Source organism: Podarcis melisellensis (assembly GCF_964234715.1).
Source record: "Podarcis melisellensis genome assembly, chromosome: 8".
In the NCBI taxonomy this organism is placed as follows: Eukaryota; Metazoa; Chordata; class Lepidosauria; order Squamata; family Lacertidae; genus Podarcis; species Podarcis melisellensis.
Genome location: NC_138540.1, coordinates 5,228,721 through 5,253,716, shown reverse-complemented (window position 1 = coordinate 5,253,716; position 24,996 = coordinate 5,228,721). Strand labels below are relative to the sequence as shown.

General features: G+C 46.9%; 1 protein-coding gene and 1 long non-coding RNA gene across 2 annotated transcripts; one reads left to right on the top strand and one right to left on the bottom strand.

Moving 5' to 3' along the window:
* Positions 1-516: 516 nt before the first annotated feature.
* Positions 517-23,670, top strand: LOC309376306 (aldo-keto reductase 1B-like). The gene is made up of 10 exons (XM_081922581.1): positions 517-674; positions 11,531-11,698; positions 13,204-13,320; positions 15,541-15,618; positions 16,290-16,406; positions 17,069-17,175; positions 18,261-18,348; positions 20,614-20,697; positions 21,494-21,582; positions 23,095-23,670. The coding sequence occupies exons 1-10, from the start codon at positions 603-605 to the stop codon at positions 23,135-23,137; spliced, it is 963 nt and encodes a 320-aa protein (XP_081778707.1). The 5' UTR covers positions 517-602; the 3' UTR covers positions 23,138-23,670.
* LOC309376335 lies at positions 12,798-20,605 on the bottom strand. The gene is made up of 3 exons (XR_014171167.1): positions 18,705-20,605; positions 17,197-17,335; positions 12,798-12,943 (listed from the first exon to the last, which is right to left on the bottom strand). It is a non-coding gene; the product is annotated as an uncharacterized lncRNA (long non-coding RNA).
* Positions 23,671-24,996: the final 1,326 nt, after the last annotated feature.

Genomic DNA, 24,996 nt, shown 5'->3' with positions numbered 1-24,996 from the left:
AACGGCCCCTTGGCTGCTCCTTCTAAGCTCTGGGGCCATTCCTCTCTCTATCAAAGGACAGAGTTATTTACGGTACAAGGGCTGTCAGAGCTGTGGAAAATGCTGTCCGATTCCCAGTACTGAATTAAGACTCAACTGTCAATCCACTTGGCTTCTGTGCAAGGAATAATGAGGGGCGTCGCCTTGTACTGTGCCTCAGGCAGCAAAATGTCTTGGGCTGGCCTTGCATGGCCAATGCAAACATGCAAGCAAGCACAAAGCTTTCTCTCTTTCATTGTGATTCCTGCTTTGCAGGGCGTTGGACTAGATGACCAATGGGGTCCTTTTCAACTCTACAGTTCAATGATTCACTGACCCTCGCAGGCATGCCATCACATGCACACATCCCACCTAAAATGTATAAGGTCTTTATGTTTTTTGAAGGGTGGGACTTCACGGTCCAGCTTCAGATAGTTATGTAAAAGTTTTCATCCTCCAGCCAATGACTAGGGAGCATGTGGGTGTTGCAAATCCCCCAGTTTCCTGGATCTCGTGCATAAAAACCCAGCGCCTGGAACGGTGAAAGGCAACAGCCGAGAGAAACCAAACTCCGAAGAGTCGCAATGGCTTCCACTACATTCCTGACTCTGCCTTCTGGCAAGAAGATGCCGCAGCTGGGCCTGGGCACCTGGCTGGTAAGCAAAAAGGATGCTTTGCTCATCTAAATTGTTGTTCGTCTCTCGCTGTCAGGAAACTGAGTGGGAGGCTGAGAGCCAGACCTTCTCAAAACTTTCTCCCAATTTAGGGGTGACTATGGGATTCTCTTGAGAGAAATGCGCTTTTCCTCAGTCAGTGGCAGTTTGTTTTATTTATTTACAAAGGCATTTACATACCACTATCCAGAAAAGGTATCGGAGCCATTTACAGCAATTGAATGTTAAACCACACAATCAAAACCACATTTTAAAAAGTTTAAATCAGAAATCGGTGAACTGTTTTGGAAATATGGATTCTTAATTGCCTTCAATAGGCCTGGCGGGAAAGTAAAGTTTTCAGCAGGCACTTAAAAGTTGGCACAGAAGGCAGCTGCTGAATCTCTTGTGGCAGAGAGTTCCACAGCACCAGGCCAATGAGACTAAAGGCTCAGCTCCTTGCTGTTGTCAAGTGCACCTCACCAACTTGAGGAATGGCCAGTGATGTTCCTGCAGATGATCTCAGTGATCGAGCTGGGATTTGAGGGTCCAGGACGATCCTGAAGTACTCTGGACCTAAGTTGTTAAGGGCTTTGTAGATTAATATAAGGACCTTGAACTTGGCTTGGCAGTAGATGGGGAGCCAGTGCAAATGCTTGGGGGGGCATTAGGAATGGAAAGAGGGCTCTTGTGCTCATTCCCCACTTGTGGGTTTCCTAGAGGCATCTGGGAGAATAAGATGCTGGACTAGGTGGGCCAGTTGTCTGGTCCAGCAGCCACCATCTTCTTACTTATTATTTTATTTACTGCATTTATATCCCCCCTTTATCTGTGGAGCTCAAGGTGGCAGAGCGTGGTCCCCCCTCTCCTCATTTAACCCCCACGGCAACCCTGCAAGGGAGGTTAGGCTGAGAGGCAGCCACTGCCCCCCAAGGTCACCCAGTGAGCTTCATGACCGAGTGGGGATTCGAACCCAGGTCTCTTGCAGGTTCTAGTCCAACACTCTAACCATTACACCCTGCTGACTCTCAAGTTCTTACCTGTAGCTGTGATCTTTTGTGGGTGGTGAAGGGATGAGCTAGCTGCGACGGAAACTGTTTTCTGTTAATAATTTTAATATTTCTTGTAAACTACTTGGAAGCTTTACTATAATCAAGTGGTATATAATTTTTTAAAAATGATTTTTATAATCTTGCAGACTAGAAGTTAGCCATCCCTGTTCTGAACTTTGGAGGGAGGGGAGAGACTTCTGAGTTTAGCAAATAAGTTGACTAAGAAAAAATCTGGATGGTTTATTGTAGGAAGACAGAGCTTTGACTCCTTTCTAAACTCTACTACAAGATTCAATAGAGGCCACCAGCTTAGATAGCTTTGGGTAAGGAAAAAAAACCTCCCCCCAAATTCATGAAGGATTGGTGGAACTTCCATGTTCAGGGACAGTCTACCTTTGAATACTTGCTGGGAGGAAAGGAGAAAGGAGGTTTGCTGCCTTCATGTATTTTTATAGGGCAGGGTGGGGGGCACGGGAGATGAGTTCATGGAACCAAGGGCCCAGTGGCCCAAAAAAGTTTGGGAACCAATGATCTGAAGTTGAATCCCATCCACCCCCAATCTCCCCCAAGTGGGGGTCAGTGGCAGCTGGGAATCCTATCTCTAATGCCCAAAGCATGATTTTGCTGGTGAGCACAGCTTAGCAGTTCCCATGCTATTGATGCTCATTTTGAGCTTTTGATAACAGGTGACAAAGAACTTTCTTAGTGGTCCTTTAACCTAAAGAACAAAATGATTTGTGGTTTTTAATGATAATAGTGCAGGGGGGGCATTGCAAAGCAAAACGAATCCGCTTTGGGAGGTGGCTTACAAGCACGCCCCCATTCCTCAATCGGATGCCCTCTGCCTGTTTGGGGGACTAAAACACCCCTCCATTGCTAGCCATCCTGGCCCTGCCAGATGGGTCTGTTGGAAGCTGGGGCTGCAATTGTAACCACCATTATAATTATCCATATCCTTTCCCCCAGGTTGGGACTCAAAGTGACTTGCCCAAATTAAAATGACACAGATAAAAGACAAAAAGCTTTAAAGTTATAGAAGACGATCGTTGAAAAGTAACCAAGCTCTAAAACAAACTGGTAAAATGCAAAAAATAAAATAAAATAAATTCCTTCTAGTAGCACCTTAGAGACCAACTAAGCTCATACCAATAACAAACTTAGTTGGTCTCTAAGGTGCTACTGGAAGGATTTTTTTGCTTGTTTCGACTACGGCAGACCAACACCTACCTGTTATTAAAATGCAGATGTTAAAAACAGTACAGCACATCTGGGCCAAAGCTCTGAACTTTCAGATTTGAAAATAGGAGATCAGCAGCCTTGAAAATGAGGGATCAGCAGCCTCACCTGTCCCAGGGACAGTCTACGGGATAGCTAACAATCCGGGGAAGCAGCGGGAAACAGCGCTGGAATAAGGGAATTTCCCGCAAAAAAGGGAAGGTTGACAGCTATGATCTGGGTGGGGGGTGCCCAGTTTGGAAAAACTGCTCTGGAGGGGGAACAGGCCCCTCCCAGGCCTGCTAGATTTGGGGCAAGTTGGCAACTTTCACCAGCCCCATCTTGCCCCTCAGCAGCTCTCCTGTCCAGAAGAGCCAGACCTTTGCAGGTGGGAGGAGTCCGTTGGCTGGACGGAGAGAGGAAATAAGAAACATTTCGCTCTGGAAATCTTATCCCATCCTGGGCAGCCGGGAAGCGCCTTGGGGCAAGGCAGGGGAAGGCAAGGAGAGGAACCTGCGGCTGGCCACCTTCCTTGTCCGACAGAAAGGCCCCTACTTCGCCCCAGGCGGCCAAGCCCCAGCTGAGCTCAGGAACATCCACCCTCCCTGTCTCCCATCCTTTGGGGGAAGGAACAGCCAAGCACAGCACTGCAGATCAACACCCCTGACAGCTGGCCGTGACCCCAGCAAATATTGCCGTGATTCATATAATTGTAAAGTTGGAAAGAATCCCAAAGGTCAGCTTAGTCAAGCCGCTCAGAATGCAGTTAGATAGCCCTTATATCGTGACCAAGGCTGTTCCAATACTCCAACAATCCTGTGGGGCAGGCCAGTACTATTGTCCCCATAACTTTTCTTTACGCTTTAAATCCTCCAGCAGGCATGTCCAAAGTCGGTTTCGGGGGCCTGATCCGGCCTGCCAGTCGGTTTAATCTGGCCCCTGTAAAATCCTACAAAAACTTCATCAACTTCAATCCTAAAAAAAAAAGGTTGGCCCTCATGGCTCTTCACTTCATCAAATCTGGCCCTCTTTGAAAAAGGGTTGGACACCACTGCGGGAACAAAAGGCAGGTTCTCTAAAAGGGGGGTGGGCAGGCATCCCACCTCCAATACGGAAGATAGCACCTGCCCACCATGGCTGGCAGACACTGGTCCTCTTATTTGCCATGAAATTGCTCACTGAAGTTGATTTGGCCCAACCTAAGGTGCTTTGTGGCACAAGGGCGGGCATCTCTTTCAGGCCCAGGCTGCTACCCAGGGTGTCGGATATACAGTGGTATCTCTGGTTACGTACCTAATTTGTTCCAGAGGTCCGTTCTTAACCTGAAACTGTTCTTAACCTGAAGCACCACTTTAGCTAATGGGGCCTCCTGCTGCCGCTGCGCCGCTGGAGCATGATTTCTATTCTAATCCTGAAGCAAAGTTCTTAACCCAAGGTACTATTTCTGGGTTAGCGGAGTCTGTAACCTGAGTTAGCGGAGTCTGTAATCTGAAGCGTATGTAACCTGAAGTGTCTGTAACCCGAGGTACCACTGTGCACCATAAAACTAATCTCAGGGCAGCCTGCATCATTAAACTATATAAAATCAGCAAGAACAACCTTATGAAATCTATAGGGCAAGAACATAAAATAAAGAAGTCCATTCTGTGACCATCCTGGTCATCCTGTGATAAATAAGCCATTCTTAATTCAAGAAGAAACTCTGGCAGAAGAGGGGTGTTTCAGTCTGGGTTCTTCAGTAAATGGGCTCCTTGCCCCCCCCCCCAGCTCAGCATAATTCACGCCAGCCACTCCTCTCCCCTCCTTGCCAGAATACCAATTTCCTTTGTTTACACAAACACAAAATTTCTTCCAGTCCGCGTAAACCTGGCTCCAGGCAGGACTTCTTTCAGGACAAAAAAACAAACCCACTTACGTTCTGACTTTGAGAACAGCATAACGCAAAGCAGACGTCTTGCCTGCTTGGCAAATTGAGGTCAGGCTCGCTGGGACATCTGAAAAAGAGAGAAAGAGGGTCTTCTTAACAAAGACATCAAAGAATGGCAGCAGCTTTGGGCAGTTTTGGGGGGCAGGCTTAGGGTAACAGGGACTGGGCGTGATGTGAGGTGAACTACGGTTTGTGGGCTACAGTCAACTTAAATGAAATAAATATGTAAAAGGATTATGGTGCGGGGAGGGAGAGGGACCATTTTCAAGCAGAGGGTCAGATTACCTGAATGGAATAGGGATGGACAGGGTCAGATCCAGAAGTGGTTGGGGCCACATTCACACAGCCATAGACATTCCCAGTACACAAACACACACAAACAATGGGTAGAGTTAGTGAATGGTTTCTTGGGTTTGGGTGAAACTCAGAGAACAGTGGTTTATTCAATGCTTTTAACTAAAAGCTACTACAAAGTTACAGAGCTGGTAAATTCTAATCTGTTTAAGCCCATTATTTTTTAAAAAATATATGCAAAAGAATAATGAATTATACAAAATGTACAATGGAGAGGAACAAACCAGATGTACAGAGTTTGCAAACAGGTGTTCCAAAAGGCAATAATCAATATCTATTTCACAGTAAATCTATACACATTTGTTTTTTAGAAGTATGTTCTAAAGTGGTTTCTTATGTACATTAAGGATACATATTTAGAATCCGATTGTGGTTGTACTGATGGGTCTTTTTCTTATGTTTGTACATATAATTAAATAGTAGCAATATATTATAGGGTGTGTGTTTTATTATTAAAAAAAACTTTTACAAATATTTTTACCCATGATGCTCAAAGTATCAATGAGTCTCTTGTGCGCTCCCTGCATAATCAAGTGATTGTTCTTAATGCAGGGGGGAAGGTGGCAAAGGGCCTCTTGCAAAATGATATTTTACATTCTAGTCAATGAGTATTAACACAATAGGCGTGGGAAATGCAAAACAGGTGTATGTTTAGGTATGTCTAGCCTGGAGAAGAAAAGACTGAGAGGTGCTGTGATGGTCATGTCCAAACATCTAAAAGGCTGTCAGACTGAAGATGGATCAAGCTTGGTTTCTGCTGCTCCAGAACCAATGGCTTCAAATTACAAGAATGGAGATTCTGACTAAACTTTAGGTGGTGGACGTTCATTGGAGGTTTTTAAATAGAGACTGGATGGCCTTCTGTCAGGGATTTTAAAGCTGTGTATTCCTTCATTGCAATGGGTTGGACTAGATGTCCATTGGGTTCCCTTCCAACACTACAATTCTATGATTTAAATACACATGTTGAAGTTGAGTATCATTTAAATTGGTGGGACTGACTTCTGAGCAGAGCAGGTTCTCCAAATTTTCCAAAGTGCCAGTTCTTACAGAAAGGCAGATAAGTCCTTTCTTTTTAAACCCCGTGAAAGTTCTAATCTACAGGGCTCTTGAATTCATTTTACAAACACTGGAAATTCCCAAACGGTCCATTTGGACTTTTGAAGAACTTATTATGGGCAGCCAAATTTTTTTCTTTGCTGCCATGGGGCCTGCCTTAATGTTATGCATTTTGCAGAAAATTGTGTATTTGTTCTTGTCCTCCCACACAAAGGGCTTCCACTGGCTCCGTTCCACAATTCAGAATTAAGATGCCATTCGCTTGACTGACACAGGTTTCGAGTTGTATTTCCTGAGGCCAAGCCCAAAATTAAGCCCAGATGGGAGGCTTGGAAGCTTCAGTTCCCTCCTCCACCGTTCCCTGATGCATAACCAATATAATCTAGCTGAGATGCAGAGAGGGGGGAAACTTCTTCACGCAGCACAGAGTTAAATTATGGCACTGGCTCCCACAGGAGGCAGGGATGGCCACCATCTTGGATGGCTTTAAAAGAGGATTAAAGAAAGTCATGATGGAAGGGGCTATCAATGGCTGCTAGCCAGGAGGGCTAGCCTCTGCCTTCATGGTCAGAGGCAGCAATGCTTTTGAAGACTAGTTGCTGGAAACCACAGGAGAGGAGAGGCCTCTTGTGCTCCATTCCTGCTTGCTGGTTTCCCGCCGGCGTCTGGTTGGCCGCTGTGAGAACAGGATGCTGGACTTGATGGGCCCGATCCAGCAGGCTCTTCTGATCTTCTTATATGTGTGCAGCAGGTGAAGCCAGCCGCAGTCATACAAGGCTGGATTCTGCAAATTGGGAAACCTTGTTATGCTTCCAGTGGCTTCCTCATGAGAGGACTCCAACTGTCCGCCCACCGCAGAATAGGAAACGGTTGGTTGCGCCATCTCAACAGAAAGGGAGCCATATCTGCCAGAGTGCCCATTAAGTGGGACACAATCTTAGTCAGGCTTCCTCAGACTTGGCCCTCCAGATGTTCTTGGCCTACAACTCCCATAATCCCTAGCTAGCAGGACCAGTGGTCAAGGATGATGGGAATTGTAGTCTCAAAACATCTGGAGGGTCGAGTTTGAGGTAGCCTGATAAGCAATGCACTGTGTGATTCCTTGAAGTATCCCAGAGGTACAAACACTTATGACACATGGTGTGGCTTCTGGTAAGAATAGGACAAGGTCCTCTCTCTCTCTCTCTCTCTCTCTCTCTCTCTCTCTCTCTCTCTCTCTCCTCTCATTGCTTATTTCACTTCTTCTTCTTCTTTTGTTCATCTGATAAATATAAATTTATCAAGCATTTCCAAGGCAGCTCACAAAATTTAAAAAGGATGACAATAAGATTGTTAAATCAAGTTAATCAACCCAGTCCGTTGCAGTCTCCCTCACAGGGTTGTGGGGTGGGGCAAGTCTCATGCACAGCACTTTGTAAATGATGTACAGTCCTTGCTTGCAACTTGCTTGCATTTGACTTGCACAATTGCAGCGTCACAAACTTAGCAGGTCAGAAAGATTAAAATCTCCTTCCACTGTGGGCTTTCCTGCCACAGTGATTGCTTTTCATCTCTCAGGCTTGCTTACTGGGCTCTGGGAGCTTCCCAGAGCCTGGGAAGCAAGGTGAAGAGCTTAAAACCTTGCCGCTTTGCACCGGGGCAGGTGGGACAAGGCCTGTTCGGTGCACTGGCTACACAAAAGTAGGGTTGGTCACACAGGGGTGGTTCTGGGGTTGTTCTAAAGGTAAAGGTAAAGGTACCCCTGCCCGTACGGGCCAGTCTTGACAGACTCTGGGGTTGTGCGCCCATCTCACTTAAGAGGCCAGGGGCCAGCGCTGTCCGGAGACACTTCCGGGTCACGTGGCCAGCGTGACATCGCTGCTCTGGCGAGCCAGCCAAGCACACGGAAACACCGTTTACCTTCCCGCTGGTAAGCGGTCCCTATTTATCTACTTGCACCCGGAGGTGCTTTCGAACTGCTAGGTTGGCAGGCGCTGGGACCGAGCAGCGGGAGCGCACCCCGCCGCAGGATTTGAACCGCCGACCTTTCGATCGGCAAGTCCTAGGCGCTGAGGCTTTAACCCACAGCGCCACCTGCGTCCCCGGGGTTGTTCTAGCTACACTCAATTTCAGCTTTACACACAATCTCCGAACCTAACCCCTGCACAAGTCATGAGTTGATTGTCTCTCTCTAGGGTGGAGAATGATCGCAGTCAGAATGAGGTGGGCTGGGAAGGAGGAGGTATCTGCCATGGCTAGTTCTTGCAAGCTGCTTCCTCAGCTGTGCCTCCGGGGTGAAGGCCCCTTTCTTGCTCAAACCATTTGGCTTAAATCTGCACCCCAAATTCCTGGCGCAGGTTCCCCGTTATTTCAATTTCCACCCAGACTAATGTTCGGACAAAAGTTGAAATGCAGATGAAGGCCAACCTCCCATCCTGGTTGTTTACAGGAGGCGGCCTCTGCCGTGTCACGCAAGGCCCCTGGCCACGTTGCCAGCCCTGAGGCTGCCTTGAACGGGCAGCATCTGTGCCTCCAACACAGAGCCAGCCTGCCCAACCTCTTGCTCAATGCTTCCTTGTTCTGCAAAGCTGGCAGCCATCTCCTTTGGGCGTTATCATGCCAAGATCACAGCCACAGGCAGAGGCATGTGACGACTGTTCTGCCAGCTTAATCCCATCCACACCCTGCAAGCTAAGTGGAGCGTTGAGCCAGCTGTGAAACTTCTTGAGAGAAAGCCACCTGAGGGCACATCTGCACAAGCGACTTACACCAGCCTAACCCTTCCTCTCCCCCCGGGGAGCAGGGAGTTCTGAGAGGAAGGCATGGAAGGAATGTCCTCTACCTCTACGAGAGAATCTTTGGCAGAAGCCAGCTCTCTTAGATCACATCCAGATGACCTGTTTCTTGAGCTTTCATCCTCATTTGTTTGCACAAAGTCTTTGAGGAGGATATAGAAACATCAAATTGTAGAGTTGGGAGGGAGCCAAAGGGCCATCTTGTCTCAATTATGTTCATTGCTTATTGAACAACAATTGCTTTGGGCAGAGGTCATGCAACAGGCATCATCGACACAGTGCCCATGGACACCAGTGTGCCAAGCAGCATGTTTCATGCGTCTTAGTATATATCTCCTCAAAAACTCACAATGCACAAGAGGTTATTTATTCTTCCTGCTCAGATCCTGTTTGCACAGCCTCAGCCAATCCAACAGCATGCCCCCTTAGCTATGCCTTCCTTTCACTGGTTGCCAGGATTGGCACTGGGTGCCCACCTTCCCACAAGTGTGGCAGCTGATGTAGGTTGCTTCCAACCCATTGAGGAAGAAGGCTGTGCTGGGGGGAGCATGCCCACACAAAGATGTGGTCCTCCTGTCTCTCTTTTCTGCTCTTTTACATGTGGCAGCCATTTTGTGCTGTGCTACACCTCCAGGGCAGCCATTTTGTGACTGACGACTACAGCACTTTTTCCAAACTTTTGGTGGGCCCCCCCATTACAATGTCACATCAAGTAACCACTATTGTACACTTGTCACTTGAAACCATTGGTTCAAGTCCCACCTTCCAGAACCAGGAGAAAACAAGTTTCTTCCATGTAACAGCCCTTTATATATTTGAAGATGGCTGTCATACCTCTTCTTTCTGGAGTTCTCAGAAGCTTTCATACACTATTTTGTGTTGTTTTGGTTGGCCTAATTAAGCCTATTGGCCTAATAATGGCTTGGGGTTGTATTATTTTTATTTTATTTATTGCATTTATAGACCACTGTTTCCTCCAAGGAGCTCAAGGTGATCTACCTGGTTCTCCCCTTCTTCACAACAGCCCTGTGAAGTAGGTTAGACTGAGAGCCAGTGACTGGCCTCCAAGGATACCCAGGGAGCTTCATGGCGGAGTGGGGATTCGAACCCTGGCCGCCCAGGGCCTAGTCTGATGCTCTAACCACTACACCACACTGGCTTTCATTTGAACTCTTGCCTCTTTCTTTCTTGTGAGGCAGGACAACTGAGCCTGGCTGATAAGACCAGAAAAGGTGCAAAGCAAGGGAGCCTGGCTATGGCACGGGGTTGTGGGTGTTGCCTTGCCAGAGAGCTGGGGTTGCCTGAGGGACTCGGCCACAAGGCAAATAAAGCCTTTCTTCTCTGTTCAAATAGGCAGAGCTCAAATTCTCATCTAGCCCTTGTTGGCGTGAAATGGAAAAGGGCCAGTTCAAGATAATGTATTGTGCTATCAAGTTATTGCTTAACAAGGAAAATAAATAGTACCCAGCCCTTGTGTACACGGGCAGGTGTTTTGGTGTCCAGTTAATTCATCCAGGTCTGACTCTTGCTTCTTCTGGTTCCTTTTTCCCCACATACCATGGGTGGTTCCCCTAAATCTGGCCACGAAAAGGGCTGTTTACCTGCAGTGTTTACCCCTCCCCAGTTTAGACGTCCATTTACGCCGCTCAGGGTGTGGGATCATGCCCACAGAGCACCTGTGTACTTAAGTCTTTCACAGGATTCTTTAGCTGAGATCCGTGCATTGCAAGGGGTTGAATTGGAGAACCCTGCAAGTGTGGTTCTAGGCCAACAAGTGACTGCTTTGTGTCTCCCTTTATACAACTCACCGAGGGAAAGGCTTAGGTTTGTTCCATAATTTCCTGGAAGATCAACCAGATTATTTCAGAATTAATGGTTGCTGGCCAGTGCCCACGTGTTTGTAACCTGGCACAGGGCTTCCCAAGCTGTGGTCCAGGCAGAACCAGCTGCCCATGAGCTTCATTTAGGTGGTCATAGGGACTCTGTGGATTTGGGGTTGGTAACAGCAGGCAGCCCATCCATCACGCTAAATATTCATGTTGATTTTTAATTCTTGAAGTCTCCTTGTCTCAGACCACTTGAAACTTGGTGGACCATTCAGTGCTTTTTCTGTCTTTTCCAGCAACTGTTCTGTGCTGTGCTAGATTAGTCATAGCATCATGGAATCCTAAAATTGGGTGGGACACCCAGGGACCTTCTAGTCCAACCCCCTACGATGCAGAAATCACAACTAAGGAATCTGACAGATGGCCATCCAACCACCGTGTAAAAACTTCCAGTGAAAGAGAGTCTGTGATGCCAAATGATTTCCAATCAATTTTTTCTGCTTTTATTTATTATATATTGCACTTAAACCCTGACTTCCTCTCTCACTTTCAGGCATCACCTCTGCTTTCCATGTGTGTTTGTGAAAGGTGGGTCTTGAGGGCATTATATCTGCATTTCCAAGGGTCAAACAAAGTCTTCTCTTCCTGTTAGTCTCCTCCAGGTATCGTCCAGGGGGCCATTGAAGTGGCGATCAAAAACGGCTACCGGCATATCGACTGCGCCTACTTCTACGACAACGAGGGGGCCATCGGGGAAGCTTTCGAGAAAGTGTTGAAGGAAGGGTCAGTGAAGAGAGAGGACCTTTTTATTGTCAGTAAGGTGAGCTGCTGTGCTGCTGCCGCCAATAAGCTATGAATACAAGTCCCTGGGGGAGGCTGGGTCTGAAATAAGCCTCTTTGAAAGCAAAATCCAAAAGTCTGAAGTTTCTATTTTTTTCCCCTCAAGAAGATTTATTAAAGTTTTCAATAATAATACAATAAAAATCAAAAAGAGAAAAGAAAAGAAAAATAACAGAAATACAAAAATAAAAATAATTTTAAAAACACACAAAATTTCCGTTACTTATTTCCATTAACTTATTTCCCAGGCCTCCTCATACCTCCCTTTTTTGTGTTCCAATTCAAATTGTTAGTTCAGCAAATCCTTATCAATGAATTTTAACCTAATTCTAAACCTTTCCCCCCCATATTCTCTTAAGGCATTACAGCTGGAAACCACTTAATTTCTATCCAACATCATTCTAACATTCATTAATTTTGCAATGTTTCTGTAGATAGTCTTTAAATTTCTTCCAATCTTCTTCCGCCCACTCTTCTCCCTGGTCTCGGATTCTGCCAGTCATTTCTGCCAATCCCATATAGTCCATCACCTTCATCTGCCATTCTTCCAGAGTGGGTAGATCCTGTGTCTTCCAGTACTTTGCAATGAGTATTCTTGCTGCTGTTGTAGCGTACATAAAGAAAGTTCTATCCTTCTTTGGCACCAATTGGCTGACCATGCCCAGGAGAAAGGCCTCTGGTTTCTTCAGGAAGGTATATTTGAATACCTTTTTCATTTCATTATATATCATTTCCCAGAAAGCCTTAATCCTTGGGCACGTCCACCAAAGGTGAAAGAATGTACCTTCATTTTCTTTGCATTTCCAACATTTATTATCGGGCAGATGATAAATTTTTGCAAGCCTGAAGTCTGAAGTTTCTAGTTCAGAGCTTCAAGTTCTAATTTCAGAGACTGGATTTCCAAATTTGCATCTTGGTTATATAATTTTTATTTATTTATTTATTTATTTATTTTTTATTATTATTATTATTATTATTATTATTATTATTATTATTAATACCCTGCCCATCTGGCTGGGTTTCCCCAGCCACTCTGGGCAGCTACCAACAAAATATTAAAATACAATAGTCCATCAAACATTAAAAGCTTCCCTAAACAGGGCTGCCTTCAGATGGTTCTGTTTCCCATCATTTGGTGGATACAAAGGCAAGGAAGTTTACCTTGTTTATCGCTCCTCATTTGTCTCGTGCTTTTCCAGAGAAGATCCCACCATTGTATTTAAGCCTTTGAAAAGAAAAGCTTTTTTAAAAAAAAAAATTACAGCAATATGTAAATAAAATTTCCAATTATTTTGAATTCATGCAAACTTTTAGACATGCACGCACAAATTCTGGTTGGGGAGACGGCCTGTGTCCTGTGATGCTCTGAGGAAGAAGAACAGCAAGGAGGGCTGCTGTCCTCTGGCCTGATCCAGACACAATGCACCTCTGATGTTCTAAATTGCATGTCTCCTCGGCCTCACTTGAATGCTCTTCCTTTGGCAGCTGTGGAATAGCTACCACGCTCCTGAAGATGTGAAGCCAGCTCTCCTGGAAACCCTCAAGCTGCTGCGCCTGGATTACCTGGATCTGTACCTGATGCACTCTCCCATGGGCATTAAGGTGAAGTGGAAGTCCGCCTGGCTGTCCTGAGCAGATCATTCTTCCAGCTGTTTCCCCAGAAAGGTCTCTCTGGAAATGCCCTGCTCTATCTAAGCTGGAAGCCCCCACCCAATAGTCCTTGATTGAGCCAAGTTGGCGGGGGGGGGGGGAGAGACACACTTTGCAGCTACACACTACACAGGAGTCAGGAAAATGCACTCTGCATCTGCTCAGGGGCATTTGTGTCTATTTGCGTTTTGTACGTTTCAGTAGCACCAAGTCTTGCAACACAGAAGAAAGGCTGCCTTTGGTCTGCTGGCAGGTTCAGTGTGGGAAGTTTGGATATTCTCAGGTGGGGCTCACCTGAAGCAATGAAGCAATAGGCAGGCAGATCTGCCCCATGGAGAGGGATCCATGGGGCGGCTCCTCTGCACAAGCCTTGCAGAAATGAACAGGACCCGTGCAAGAGGCCGGCAGTCGTGTCCCATTCATTTCAGTATGGCTCTTGCGCGAGCAGAGCTTTCCAAACTGTGTGTCGCGACACGTTCGTGTGTCGGCTGCAGCGTGTAAATATGTCACGTAAATGCTCCCCGTCCTGCTCCTGAGGCTGGAAAGGGGTTTAACCTCTGGTTTGCTTGTAAAACTGAATTGCCGTGTCGCCGAATGATGCAAAACTGAATGACTAAAAAGTGTCACACCAACATGAAAAGTTTGGAAAGCTCTGTGCTAGAGGAATAATCTATGTCTCAGGTTCATCAGGAGGGAAACAGGCGCCACCTGGTGGCAGCAAGATGATCCTGCTGCATCCTCTGTCCTTATGGCGGTGGCCTGTTTGTGTACCGCATTTTGCATGACTAAATACATTGGTGCTCCAATCCATTCTGTTTGATTAAATTTATATACCACCCTTCATCCAAAGATCTCAGGGCGGTTCACAAAATAAAAACACACAATACATAATAAAGACAAGAACAAGGAAAACCCATAACGCTCCCCACAAACACATTTTAAAGCACCTGGAATGTCCTTTTAAATAACTAGCGGGGGGTGTGGGTGGCGATGGTGATGGTGGGCCAAAGCGTGGGAGCATTAGGGAGGGGGTGCCCTGGGAAGGCAGGTGAACAGGCAAGCAGACTGACAGAGGAGGGGGAGGGGGAGCAGAGCAGCCCCCCCCCCCGTGGCTGTGGAGGAAGTCACTGGCGGGGTGCAAAAGTTCAAAAGAAAAATAAATAATAATAAAGCAGTGCACACTCCACTTCACGCAGAACATCTCCCAAAGTTCATGTGGGCAGATTGAAGAGCGGATTTTGGCGGTGCCCAGTTGCTAGGACACCTTCCACACGAGCTTTAGAAAGATACCCACTGCTGACCAATCCTCTGTCCTGCTCTCTGCCACGCTCAACGCTCATGGGGCACCGCGACTGCCACTTGGGTAGGTTGCCGAGCCGTCATAGGCGCCGACTCCATGGGGCTTGAGGGGGCCCGAGCCCCCTCAAAAATTCGTTTGGGGGGGCTCTGCCCCCCCAATAATCTCCGGCGCCCCTCCAGCAGAGCGCCATCGCCGCCCCTCCCCCAGCCCAAAATGCACAGGGAGGGGCGGGCTGCATGCCTCCTGCCCTCCCTCCCGAGCAAAAGCTCCACCCAATTTCCTTTGGAGCTGATTAATAGGCGCAGCACGCTCTCCCCTATTCGCTCACGAGGAGGCGACGCCACTTTATTTGCATATTCATGAGCTTATTTATTATTCATGAGCTTTCCCGGGCCCCCCCAATATTTTTTATAAGTCCGCGTCCCTGCGAGCCGTTGCCCCTTCGTCCCAGCCCATTGGCAGGTGGTGCCAAGGAGCTCCACCCCACCCCATGCTGCTCTCCCCCATTGCCAGCTGGTTCCTGCTGGTCTCTGGGGTGCTGCAGAGGTGAGTGGGGGGCTGCTGGGGCAAAGGTCTCAAGGGGTTCAATCTGTGCACATTGAAGATAAGATAAGAAGTCTTTGTGGGAGAGTCTTTCATTGACTTTATTCAGTACTGGACTGGTGGACTCGGGGAGTGCTCATGGCCCGTGGGTCAGGGGGCACAATACTTGCCTTGCCCCGGGCCCTGGCAACCCACACTATGCCACTGGCACCGATACGTCTCCTTGCTAAGGGCGCAAGGGAACTTAGGTACACCTGCTGGGGGGAGGGCATGCCTTGATGGCTAGCACAGTCTCTGCCCCCCTCATGCTCTCATTCTCCTTCATGTAGAACGTCAAGGGTGATACCTTGCCCCAGAAGGATGGGAAGGTTCTGCAGACTGATGTCGATTACGTGGACACATGGAAGGTAAGTGACAACCACTGTGCCTCCTGCCACAAGTTGCCTGCTGGATCAGAGATACCGCCAAGGAAAGGGGCTCCTGACTTGGGAGTAAACCCCACTGAATTCAGTGGGCCTCATTTCCAGGTAGTCATGGCTAGCCTTACATTGTCATGTTCCTGTCCTAGGGACTAGTTCACACACAGAATCATAGTAAGCAAGAAACACAGGTGGCTTTTTAGAAAGCTTGGATCCCTGGTGGTGGGAAAGAACAATGCTGCGAGGGCAGCTCACCTTTCTAAATTCTCCCCCCCCATCTTTGGAGGGTTGTGACTTCTGACCAGTAAGACGCTGAGTTTGTTGGTCAGGTTCTGCACCTCTCCCACAGGCCTCCTAAGCACCATTTTTGCAGAGGCTGGCAGGAGATAAGTGACAGACTAGCCTAGAGAAATGGCAGGGGCAGGTTGGGGCCTTTCTTCACAGCCCACGCCACCTCAAAACACACAGGGCTACCACTTCACACCTTTGTCTACCAGCCATTGTGTGTAGAGAAAACACAACTGGATCTTCTTCCCTCCCATGTCCCTGTTGCCTCTAGAGTGACCTTTGCCCTGCAGATGTTTGGGACGACAACTCCCATCACCCTTAGCCAGGGACCAGCTGCTCTTAAACTTTTGGACTTGTCCCTTTTCTTGCAGGCTATGGAGAAGCTGGTGGATGAAGGCCTGGTGAAGTCTATTGGGGTGGCCAACTTCAACCAGTGCCAGTTGGAGCGGCTGCTCTCCATCGCAAGGATTAAGCCAGATGTTCTCCAGGTATCCTTCTTCTTCTTCCATTTGGAAGTGTCAGAATTGTATCCAATAGGAGGGAGGCCATGTTAGACAGCCTTGGCCATGGGTTCAAATTCCCACTTGCTTGAGGATGCACCTGGTGGCCTTAGAAGCTCATGTTATGATCTCCCAGCATTTGCTCCCTGGCTTTATTGATATGTGCCACCCCAATCTCCAAGCAGGGAGAGACTCCAGGGGTTCCACATGCGTAGCCTGGGTTTGGTTTCCTTGTGGTGTTTTTAGGATGTATGGTGTAATTTGCACATCTATACAACCTGAGCATAAGATGGAGGCGCTCACAGCATCAGCACCCCAACAGATCTTGCTTCTCCATGAGTCACAGCTTTGGATCCAGCACAGAGCAAGCTGGTCTCTGTTTCTCCATCTTCCAGCCTGCTTCCAGCTCAGCTCTGTCTCTCACACTATGGCTACTGTTCTCTTACCTAGCAGCTAGTGAGCAGGTGGAGGAAAGGCCCACCATCACTTGTAGTTCTTTCAACCTAGCCCATTCTTTTGGGATGCTAATGAGGACACTTAAGTGGCCAGCTAAGGTCTTTGTCTTACAAAAAAGCTTGCCTGATAGGTCCAGCAACCTCTTCTGTTAGTTTGCTTACCCATGCTCTAGGCTCTCTCTCTTTCCTCCACAGGTGGAGCGGCACGTATACCAGATCCAGCGCGCACTGATTGCTTTCACCAAGGCCAAAAAGATGGCCCTCACAGGATACAGCCCCTTGACATCCCCCAAGCGTCCCTTGTAAGACACTGTCTTTTGTACCTTAAGGGCCCCCTGTTCGCATCTTCAGTAGTTCCTCTGGCAGGCAATACCGGGTTGGGGGTGGGATGGCTAGCCTGCGAAAAAGGGCCTCTGCAGGTGGCTTGTGGACTTGGCATGCGTCCTGATTTCCCTGCACAGCCTATGGCACAGAATAGATTATATCCAGTCTCTATTGAGCATTCATTCTGTTTTCTTTGGGTTGGATATTTATATGACAATAAGCGTCCTGCCTCCATCCCAGTCCCTCTTTCCGCGTGTCATTTGGTCACGCCACACTTTCCCATCCTCATCATGTTGCAAACCTCCCCCAGCAAACAAACCCCCCCCCCCTTAAAGTGGATTGTTGTGCTAGGGCAACAGAACCTTTCAACTCACTTTAATGGTGCAGACACACCCCTACAGTTTGGGGGTGTGCTTGAATCCCTCCTGAAAAATAGCAAGAGTCTGGAGGCACCCTGAGTTACATCAGGACACAGTTCTCCAGTGGGGCTTCATTCCTAGAATAAAGGATCAGGTGGAGTGGAGACGTCTTTAAGACATCCTCACTTGCACTGAGCTGTTGGGAGTGAAGGAAATGTCCCCCAATCTGGTCAGCTCTTGCATGTAAAAGGTACAAAACCAGAATCACTGGAGCAGTCAACTCCTCAAAGGTGTTGTGACTTGATTTACTGAGTTAAAAAGCAGATGATTAATCAGCTGATTAGATTCAAATGTGTGTTCATATTACTCTTCTTGAGACACCAAGGAAAGGGGAGATGATTTGTAATTTGATAAACAAAAACAACCATCTGTTAGCCCTTTAATAACCTCATTTTCTCTTTAATTCATTGCTACAAACATTCAGCACAAGCAGAGTAGATTGAAAACCAGACCCATCAATTAAGATATTTTCCCTCTCTCAACCCTCCCTCCTCCAGATTAATTAGCTAAAGCTTTGGTTGCTTAATCCACATGCTGATAGCCCCGGGCTCCTTTGGAAGGGAGGCATAGACATTAAAAAAAACTAATTGATTGAAAATGCAAAATAAAAACCGCCTTATTTTGAAAGGCTCTTTCCCCTCTAGCCCTCCAGGTCCTCTGGATCCTAAGAATGGCATGGAGGACCCTGTGGTGAAGGAGATTGCTAAGAAGCATGGGAAATCCCCAGCTCAGGTAAAGTGTTCCAGGTGTGCAGGTGTGTGCAAATGGTACCTGTTCAAAAAGAAAACTATTCCTTTTTTGCATTATGACCACTTGTGTCAGGAGTTACGATCCAAGATCAGAGGTGGGTGGGGAATACAGAGAGCAAGGCAACGGTACGAGTTTCGAAAGTGTTGTATTAATTTTGCTTGTCAAATGATTCCCAATCATGCAACACAGCCACTCAAGCGCTGCAAAGATTGTTTCTCTAACTAGCCAGCCAGCCTAGTATCATAGAGGGATGGATGGAGGAGAACATTGGAGGGCAGCTCGCTGGGGGTGCCGCAGAGCCCTTTCCCTCAAAATGTCTGTGTCTCTAAAGTACTTACCATTTTCCTGCCGTTAGTTGTTCAGCCCAAGTCTCTTTGTTGACGAAGGCCCAAGTTGCATGGCAGGCAAGCTGACACTGCATAACCAGGATGCTGTTGCCATTTGTGGAAGACCACTGCCCTGACTAGGCAATTTCAACCAGTCCTTGCCTTGACAAGCTGTAACTTCCAAGGAAAGGAGATCGCCTCAAAGTCAAAGCCCTGCTTATCTGAGATGGTTCAAATTGCTGAAAGCTGTTGTCGGCTGAGTTAACATCCAGTCAGACAGTTTCTCCTTCGTTCAGCATGTGACTGATTACATTGAAAAGAGTCGTATGATAGAGATAATGGAAGCAAAGTGTCGTGAATACGTGAGTCCACAAGGTTTATTGAACAAAATAGCTGTTCTTTATCATGGGTCTTATTGCATGTGCAGTTTTTCTTGAGCTACATCTAGGGCTTCACATGAGTTAGAAACAACAATTAAAAAATCCAGTAAAACATTTTTAAAAACATAACAGAACACCATAATGTTTCTTCCTGAATGGCCTCCTAATAAACAGCTTCAGGACGTTGGTCAGGCTCTGACTTTGGTGGATCTCTAGAAGGCCCCTTCCTAAACCCCCTCTCTTTGTGCCTTTGCTCTCTGAAGTCAGTGCAGGGGCAAGGAACGCCCTTTGCTGTTGGTCTAAAGATTGGGGAGGGACCATAGACTCAGATATACAGCTGCAAATAAAACATTTTAAGTGTGCTTTAAGTGCAATATACAGTGTGACACTGGATGGCGATGACGAGCCTTAGGGAAAATTCAATGTATTTTTAAAAGCACTTTAAAAAAACAACATTTTCAGACCATTTTTTGTATGTGTGTAGATTTCACACATGAAGAAGCTCCCATGTTCAGTCCCTGACACTTCAGTTAAAAGATCTGATGGCAAAACTGGGAAAGACCTTGGAGAACTCTGTGGGCAAAGCAGATGATAATGGGCTATATCATCCCATCTGATCCTGTATATAAAACAGCTCCGAATCTTCACAAGGATGCACCAGGGCACTGAAGCTGTAGCACTAAGATAGGAAGGGGATGGTAGATTCTTACATGGAAGCGGAATTGACCGGCACAGCATAACTGCTACTTGCAGTATCTCGGGGACATGAGTAAGAATCTCTTCCAGGTGACCAGGTGGGGGAAGCTTTTTCTACAACTGACAAAGGAAGATAAGCAAAGCTGCCTTTCACAGAGTCAGACCACTGCTCCATCTAGCTCAGTACAGTGGTACCTCGGGTTACAGACGCTTCAGGTTACAGACTCCAATAACTCAGAAATAGTACCTCAGGTTAACAAATTTGCTTCAGGATGAGAACAGAAATCACGCCATGGCAGTGGGAGGTCCCATTAGCTAAAGTGGTACCTCAGGTTAAGAACAGACCTCCAGAACGAATTAAGTTCTTAACCAGAGGTACCACTGTACTGGCAACACTGGCCAGCAGTATCCAGGCAGAGGTATCTCTCAGCTGTACCCAGAGAGGCCAGGGATTGTACCTGCAGAGACAGGGACTGCTTCTATTCATGCATCACGAACAATATCCACGGATATCCATGCTGGCAGGCTATATTATTATTACCAATAATATTTATTTCTAACCACCTCCCTTTTCTGTTTAAAAACACACACATGAAGTGCTTACAGTGAAGGCTCAGTAAAAATATTTGCAAGGCCTTTGTGTAGTGTTGACAGTGGGGGGGGGGCACTGACCGTCCCCTGGGTGAGGGCAGCTGGTTCAAGGCAAACTGGGTTGGTGGTCCTGGCTCTTGAAAAAGGCAGGTGTCCAAGTTTGTGATGATGAATGTTGCCAGTTCCCGGACACAGCAAGTACATGGAGGGTCCAAATGATGACCAGTCTCTCCTTATTGCCAATGTCTCCACAGATTCTGATCCGCTTCAACATTCAGAGTGGCATAGCCACTATCCCAAAAAGCCAGACACCTGCTCACATCATCGAGAATTCAAAGGTAAAGTAGACGTCAAGCTCTTTCTGCTAACACCTTTATATGCTTCAAGATGCTGCAGACTGGAGGCTTAAAGGGCCGAAGTTTAGGATGCTACTTGAAGTATGAATAGTGTTGCTGTTAAGGGGCGAGTAAGCCCATAGATATCAAAGCTCTTCTTTTGAAAAAGTGTACTTGATTATTTAAATATTTGTTCCTTTGGGCTATTAAGCACTGAGAGTTTACCACATATTTTAAATTCGCATGAAAATAAATAAAAAAATGCAGCATTAAGCTAGATCTTGAAATGCCATGATCCATAATTCAACTCTCTTGTATTCCGAGCAGATAAACTGGAAATTAATGGACAGGTCCATTAATCTCAGTGGAAATTACTTAGATGGTTATCACCAAAAAAGACCAGTATCACAGTTAAACAATATCAACTTAAAATGGCCATTTATTTATATTACAAAAGGGAGAGAGGGGTTCGCCTTTGTAACCTCAGTCAAATGGAAGGCCAAACACTGAGTTTTCAATGAGTTTTGAAGCATGGGTTGTGAAAGTCTCTTATAGCCCCACATAATTTGCCTCCCTCTGACTGGTGTCAAAAGGTAGTTGGGGTGCAGGAGAAAGCTGTTTTTAAAAAATCAATTAATATCTTTACTACCAACTTTAAAGTAAGGGGGTTTAAAGTTTCTGTCTTGGATATCAGGCCTCAGATCCTTTGGGATTTTCTCCTTTTCAAAGACTGCACCTACTTGCACTGTGCCAAGCCAAGTATTTCCAAGCAAAAGTCATTGCTTCTCTTCTTTTATAGGTTTTTGATTTCCGACTGACGGATGAAGAAATGAAAAAGCTGGAATCGCTGCACTGTGGGGCACGGGCTGTGGCCTGGGACATCTTAGGGTGAGTCTGTGCGCTGAAAACATCGGACACTTTAGGCTGTGCAACATGTAATTATTTTATTGCCTTATATCTCACCTTTTTCTTAAAGATGCTCAAAGTATCTTTAATCCCCATTTAATCCCCACAACAACCCTGTGAGGTACGCTAAGCTGAGAGGCAGTGATTGGCACGTGGTCACTTACGGCTGAGTGGGGATTTGAACCATGGTCTCCCAGGTCCTAGTCCAACACTCTAACCACTACACCACACTGGCTTCCCAGCACAACATGGAGAGCAAAGGTGCTGTCTAGGTGGATGAAACACCCACATTGGCCTCTGTTTGACCTGTAAATGGGGGAAATGTGGCTTTCCTGAGCTCCCTCTGGCTCATGAGGTTGCTGACAGTCAGATTGGCCAATGAAGATGGGCTACAGCTCCTTAGCGATAAACCCACCCGCTGCATTCATCAGATTTGCCAGAGCCAGCAACTCAAGTGTTCAGTGGCCTCATGTGATGCCAAGGGCAACGCCAGTGGCGTAGCATGGGTTGTCAGCACCCGGGGCAAGGCAAGTAATTTGCGCCCCCTAACCCGTGGATTTGCGCCCCCTAACCCTTACCCCCAGATGTTGCGCCCGGTGCGGCCGGCCTCCCCTGCACCCCCCACGCTACGCCACTGGGCAACGCAGCTGGGAAAGACTAAGCAGAGGCTTGACCTCTGAACTCACATGGGGTGGCCAACTTTTTGGGTGAGCGCTCTGCAACTCAGAACCACAGGAGGCAGCACTGACTTCATTGGGTGCTTTGTTTATTTATTTCATAAATTTTGTACCTCGCTTGATTGTTAAAAAAACACACCATAAACCTCAAAGTGGTTTACAAAAGAGAGAAAACAAAAAAATAAAATACCAGTAACAACAGCTCCTTAAAACATTCATAAGATAAAACCAGCAATAAACCAAAAACAGATTAAAATGCACAGCAACATTCTACATGTCTGGTTAGCCTTGTCTAAACAAAAATGTTTCTAGCAGGAGCCAAAAAAAGCACAGCCAAGTTGCCTGCCTGATATTAATGGGCAGGGAGTTCCAGAGGGTAGATGCTGCCACACTTAACTTTAGCATCTTCACGCAGACACGAGGCTTTGTAAGCATTGTTTATATTTGGAAACAGCTGTATGTGGTAGGAACAACCAGCGGTTTTTTTTGTTTTGGAGTCATAATAATAATTATTTATACCCCATCCGTCTGGCTGGGTTTCCCCAGCCACTCTGGGCGGCTTCCAACAAAATATTAAAAATACAATAAAACATCAAACATTAAAAACCTCCCTAAACAGGGCTGCCTTCAGATGTCTTCTAAAAGTCAGATAGTTGTTTATTTCCTTGACATCTGATGGGAGGGCCTTCCACAGGGTCAGTGCCACTACCAAGAAGGCCCTCTGCCTGGAGGAACGACCAGCACTCACAGCAAAGCTTTTAGGTAGAAGATGCTGCAGGGCTTTCAGTGATTTAAGGAGTGTTGCTTTTCCTTGCAGGATGGGAACCCACAAGCACTACCCTTTTACCAAGGATGAGTGATTCTGCAAGCAACAGCGCTCACCCCTCCCGGGCTTCAAGGCATGGAAATAATGGAGATGGCTTCTGCATTTTGCATCTAACCAAAGCGAGTTGATTCTGCTCTCCCAAGGTTGACTGCTCCATGTCCTCCCTGTGTCTCAAGGGGCATAAGTGAAATGAGGACGAGTGGTTTGTCTGCAGTGAGATCTGATGCTTCTGCTTCCGCTGGAATTGACCCTGCCCCACTGGCAGAGGAAGGGGGCGCGACAGGTGCGGGCGGCCTGCCCTAGGTGTCATCCCTGAGGGGGGTGACATCACCGTGCCACCCCCGGGGAGTCTAGCCCCACCCCCAAGTAAACAGCTAGCCCCACCTCTGCCCTGCCCCACATGTTGGAGTTTAAATGCTTGACTTTATATGCACGCTCAGCTTTCTGCATCGCACCTGCAGTTTGAAAAGTTCTGTATGCTTGGGGTGAGGGAGAATGTTGTGTGTTCCATTTTCCCCACTCTGAAAGTTCACTGAATGAAAAAAATAAAAATATTCTCCCATAGTACGATTACATGAGTCTCGTGACTTATATGCAACTTCACTTTATTTCTGATTTGTAATTTGTTAAGTTCTGGGTGAACATATCAGACGACACAGCGATGCTTCAAACAGCTCTTGTTTATTCAGAGGCCAGAACAGAACTGAACTGAAGGGCTCAGTCAGCCTGCTTATATAGAGCTCCAGTACAATGTAACTGTAACAACTTTCTAAAACTATCCAATTACTGAACATCACTTTCGATCCCTTATTTGCATCACTATCTACAGTATCCCCCTGCTGGCCCAGGGTGAGAACTTCAGTACATAACATAATTAATACTGAATTATTTAACTTTACATGTCAAAGTGCAAGTAGATAAATAGGTACCGCTCCGGCGGGAAGGTAAACAGCGTTTCCGTGCGCTCCTCTGGTTCGCCAGAAGCGGCTTAGTCATGCTAGCCACATGACCCGGAAGCTGTACGCCGGCTCCCTCGGCCAATAAAGCGAGATGAGCGCCGCAACCCCAGAGTCAGCCACGATTGGACCTGATTGAGGCTAACGCAGGTATGATTGGACCGAGTCTCTGACCCGTTACAGAACTTGTAGCCAACGCCTCAGTCTAAAAGGCATTATCAGCATTCGGAAGGACTGGCTTCCATATAGCGGAAGCTGCAGCCAAAAGCATAAACGTCAAGGCATAGGAGCAGAACTGTTACCTCGGTATTCCACACATCCAGCAGGGCTTTGACCATTTATGCAGCCAAGGACCATTGCTGAGCTGGGAAAAGGGGTTGTGGTCATATGTTCATTTAAATAGTGTAAATGGCAGGGTTAGAGGTTCAACAGCAAGTTTGAAACCATGCTCTTTTCTCTACTGCGCTGGGACAAGCAATCCTTTGTGAGGAAGTAAAGAAGAATTGCAGCCTTTGCTTCTCCCAGTCCTTTTATCAAAAAGGCAGCCTGGGATGTTGAATGTACCTCCAACTGCAGCCTTTGTGGTTCCTGCTTAGGGCAACACTGCCTCCTAGTGTTGCTAAGCAGTACTTGATTTTGCTTACAGTGGATCTAGTCCAAACAGCAGGGGATGGAAGGCCTGTTACAAACCAAGGTCTGCTGCTGCCAGAAACAGTAGCCCCTGGGTCAAGTTCAGTGTTCGAAACTCCCATTGCTCTAGGCACATTTTGCAACAGGGAATTTCATTAGCACGAGCAATTTGAGGTCTGGGCGCAGTACTGTGCCTAACATTTCGGATTTAAACTGCAGAGTGGAAGGAGGACCTGTTTTTTGCCTCCCCACTTCCAGCTACTTTCTGATGACAGGAGAAGAGACCCTCTTAAGAATATTAGGGGGG

Coding starts and splice junctions, on each gene's coding strand:
- LOC309376306 (XM_081922581.1), top strand. CDS start 603: ATGGCTTCCACTACATTCCTGACTCTGCCTTCTGGCAAGAAGATGCCG. Junction 13,321..15,540: donor ACTCTCCCATGGGCATTAAG/GTGAAGTGGAAG, acceptor TCCTTCATGTAG/AACGTCAAGGGTGATACCTT. Junction 20,698..21,493: donor ACATCATCGAGAATTCAAAG/GTAAAGTAGACG, acceptor CTTCTTTTATAG/GTTTTTGATTTCCGACTGAC.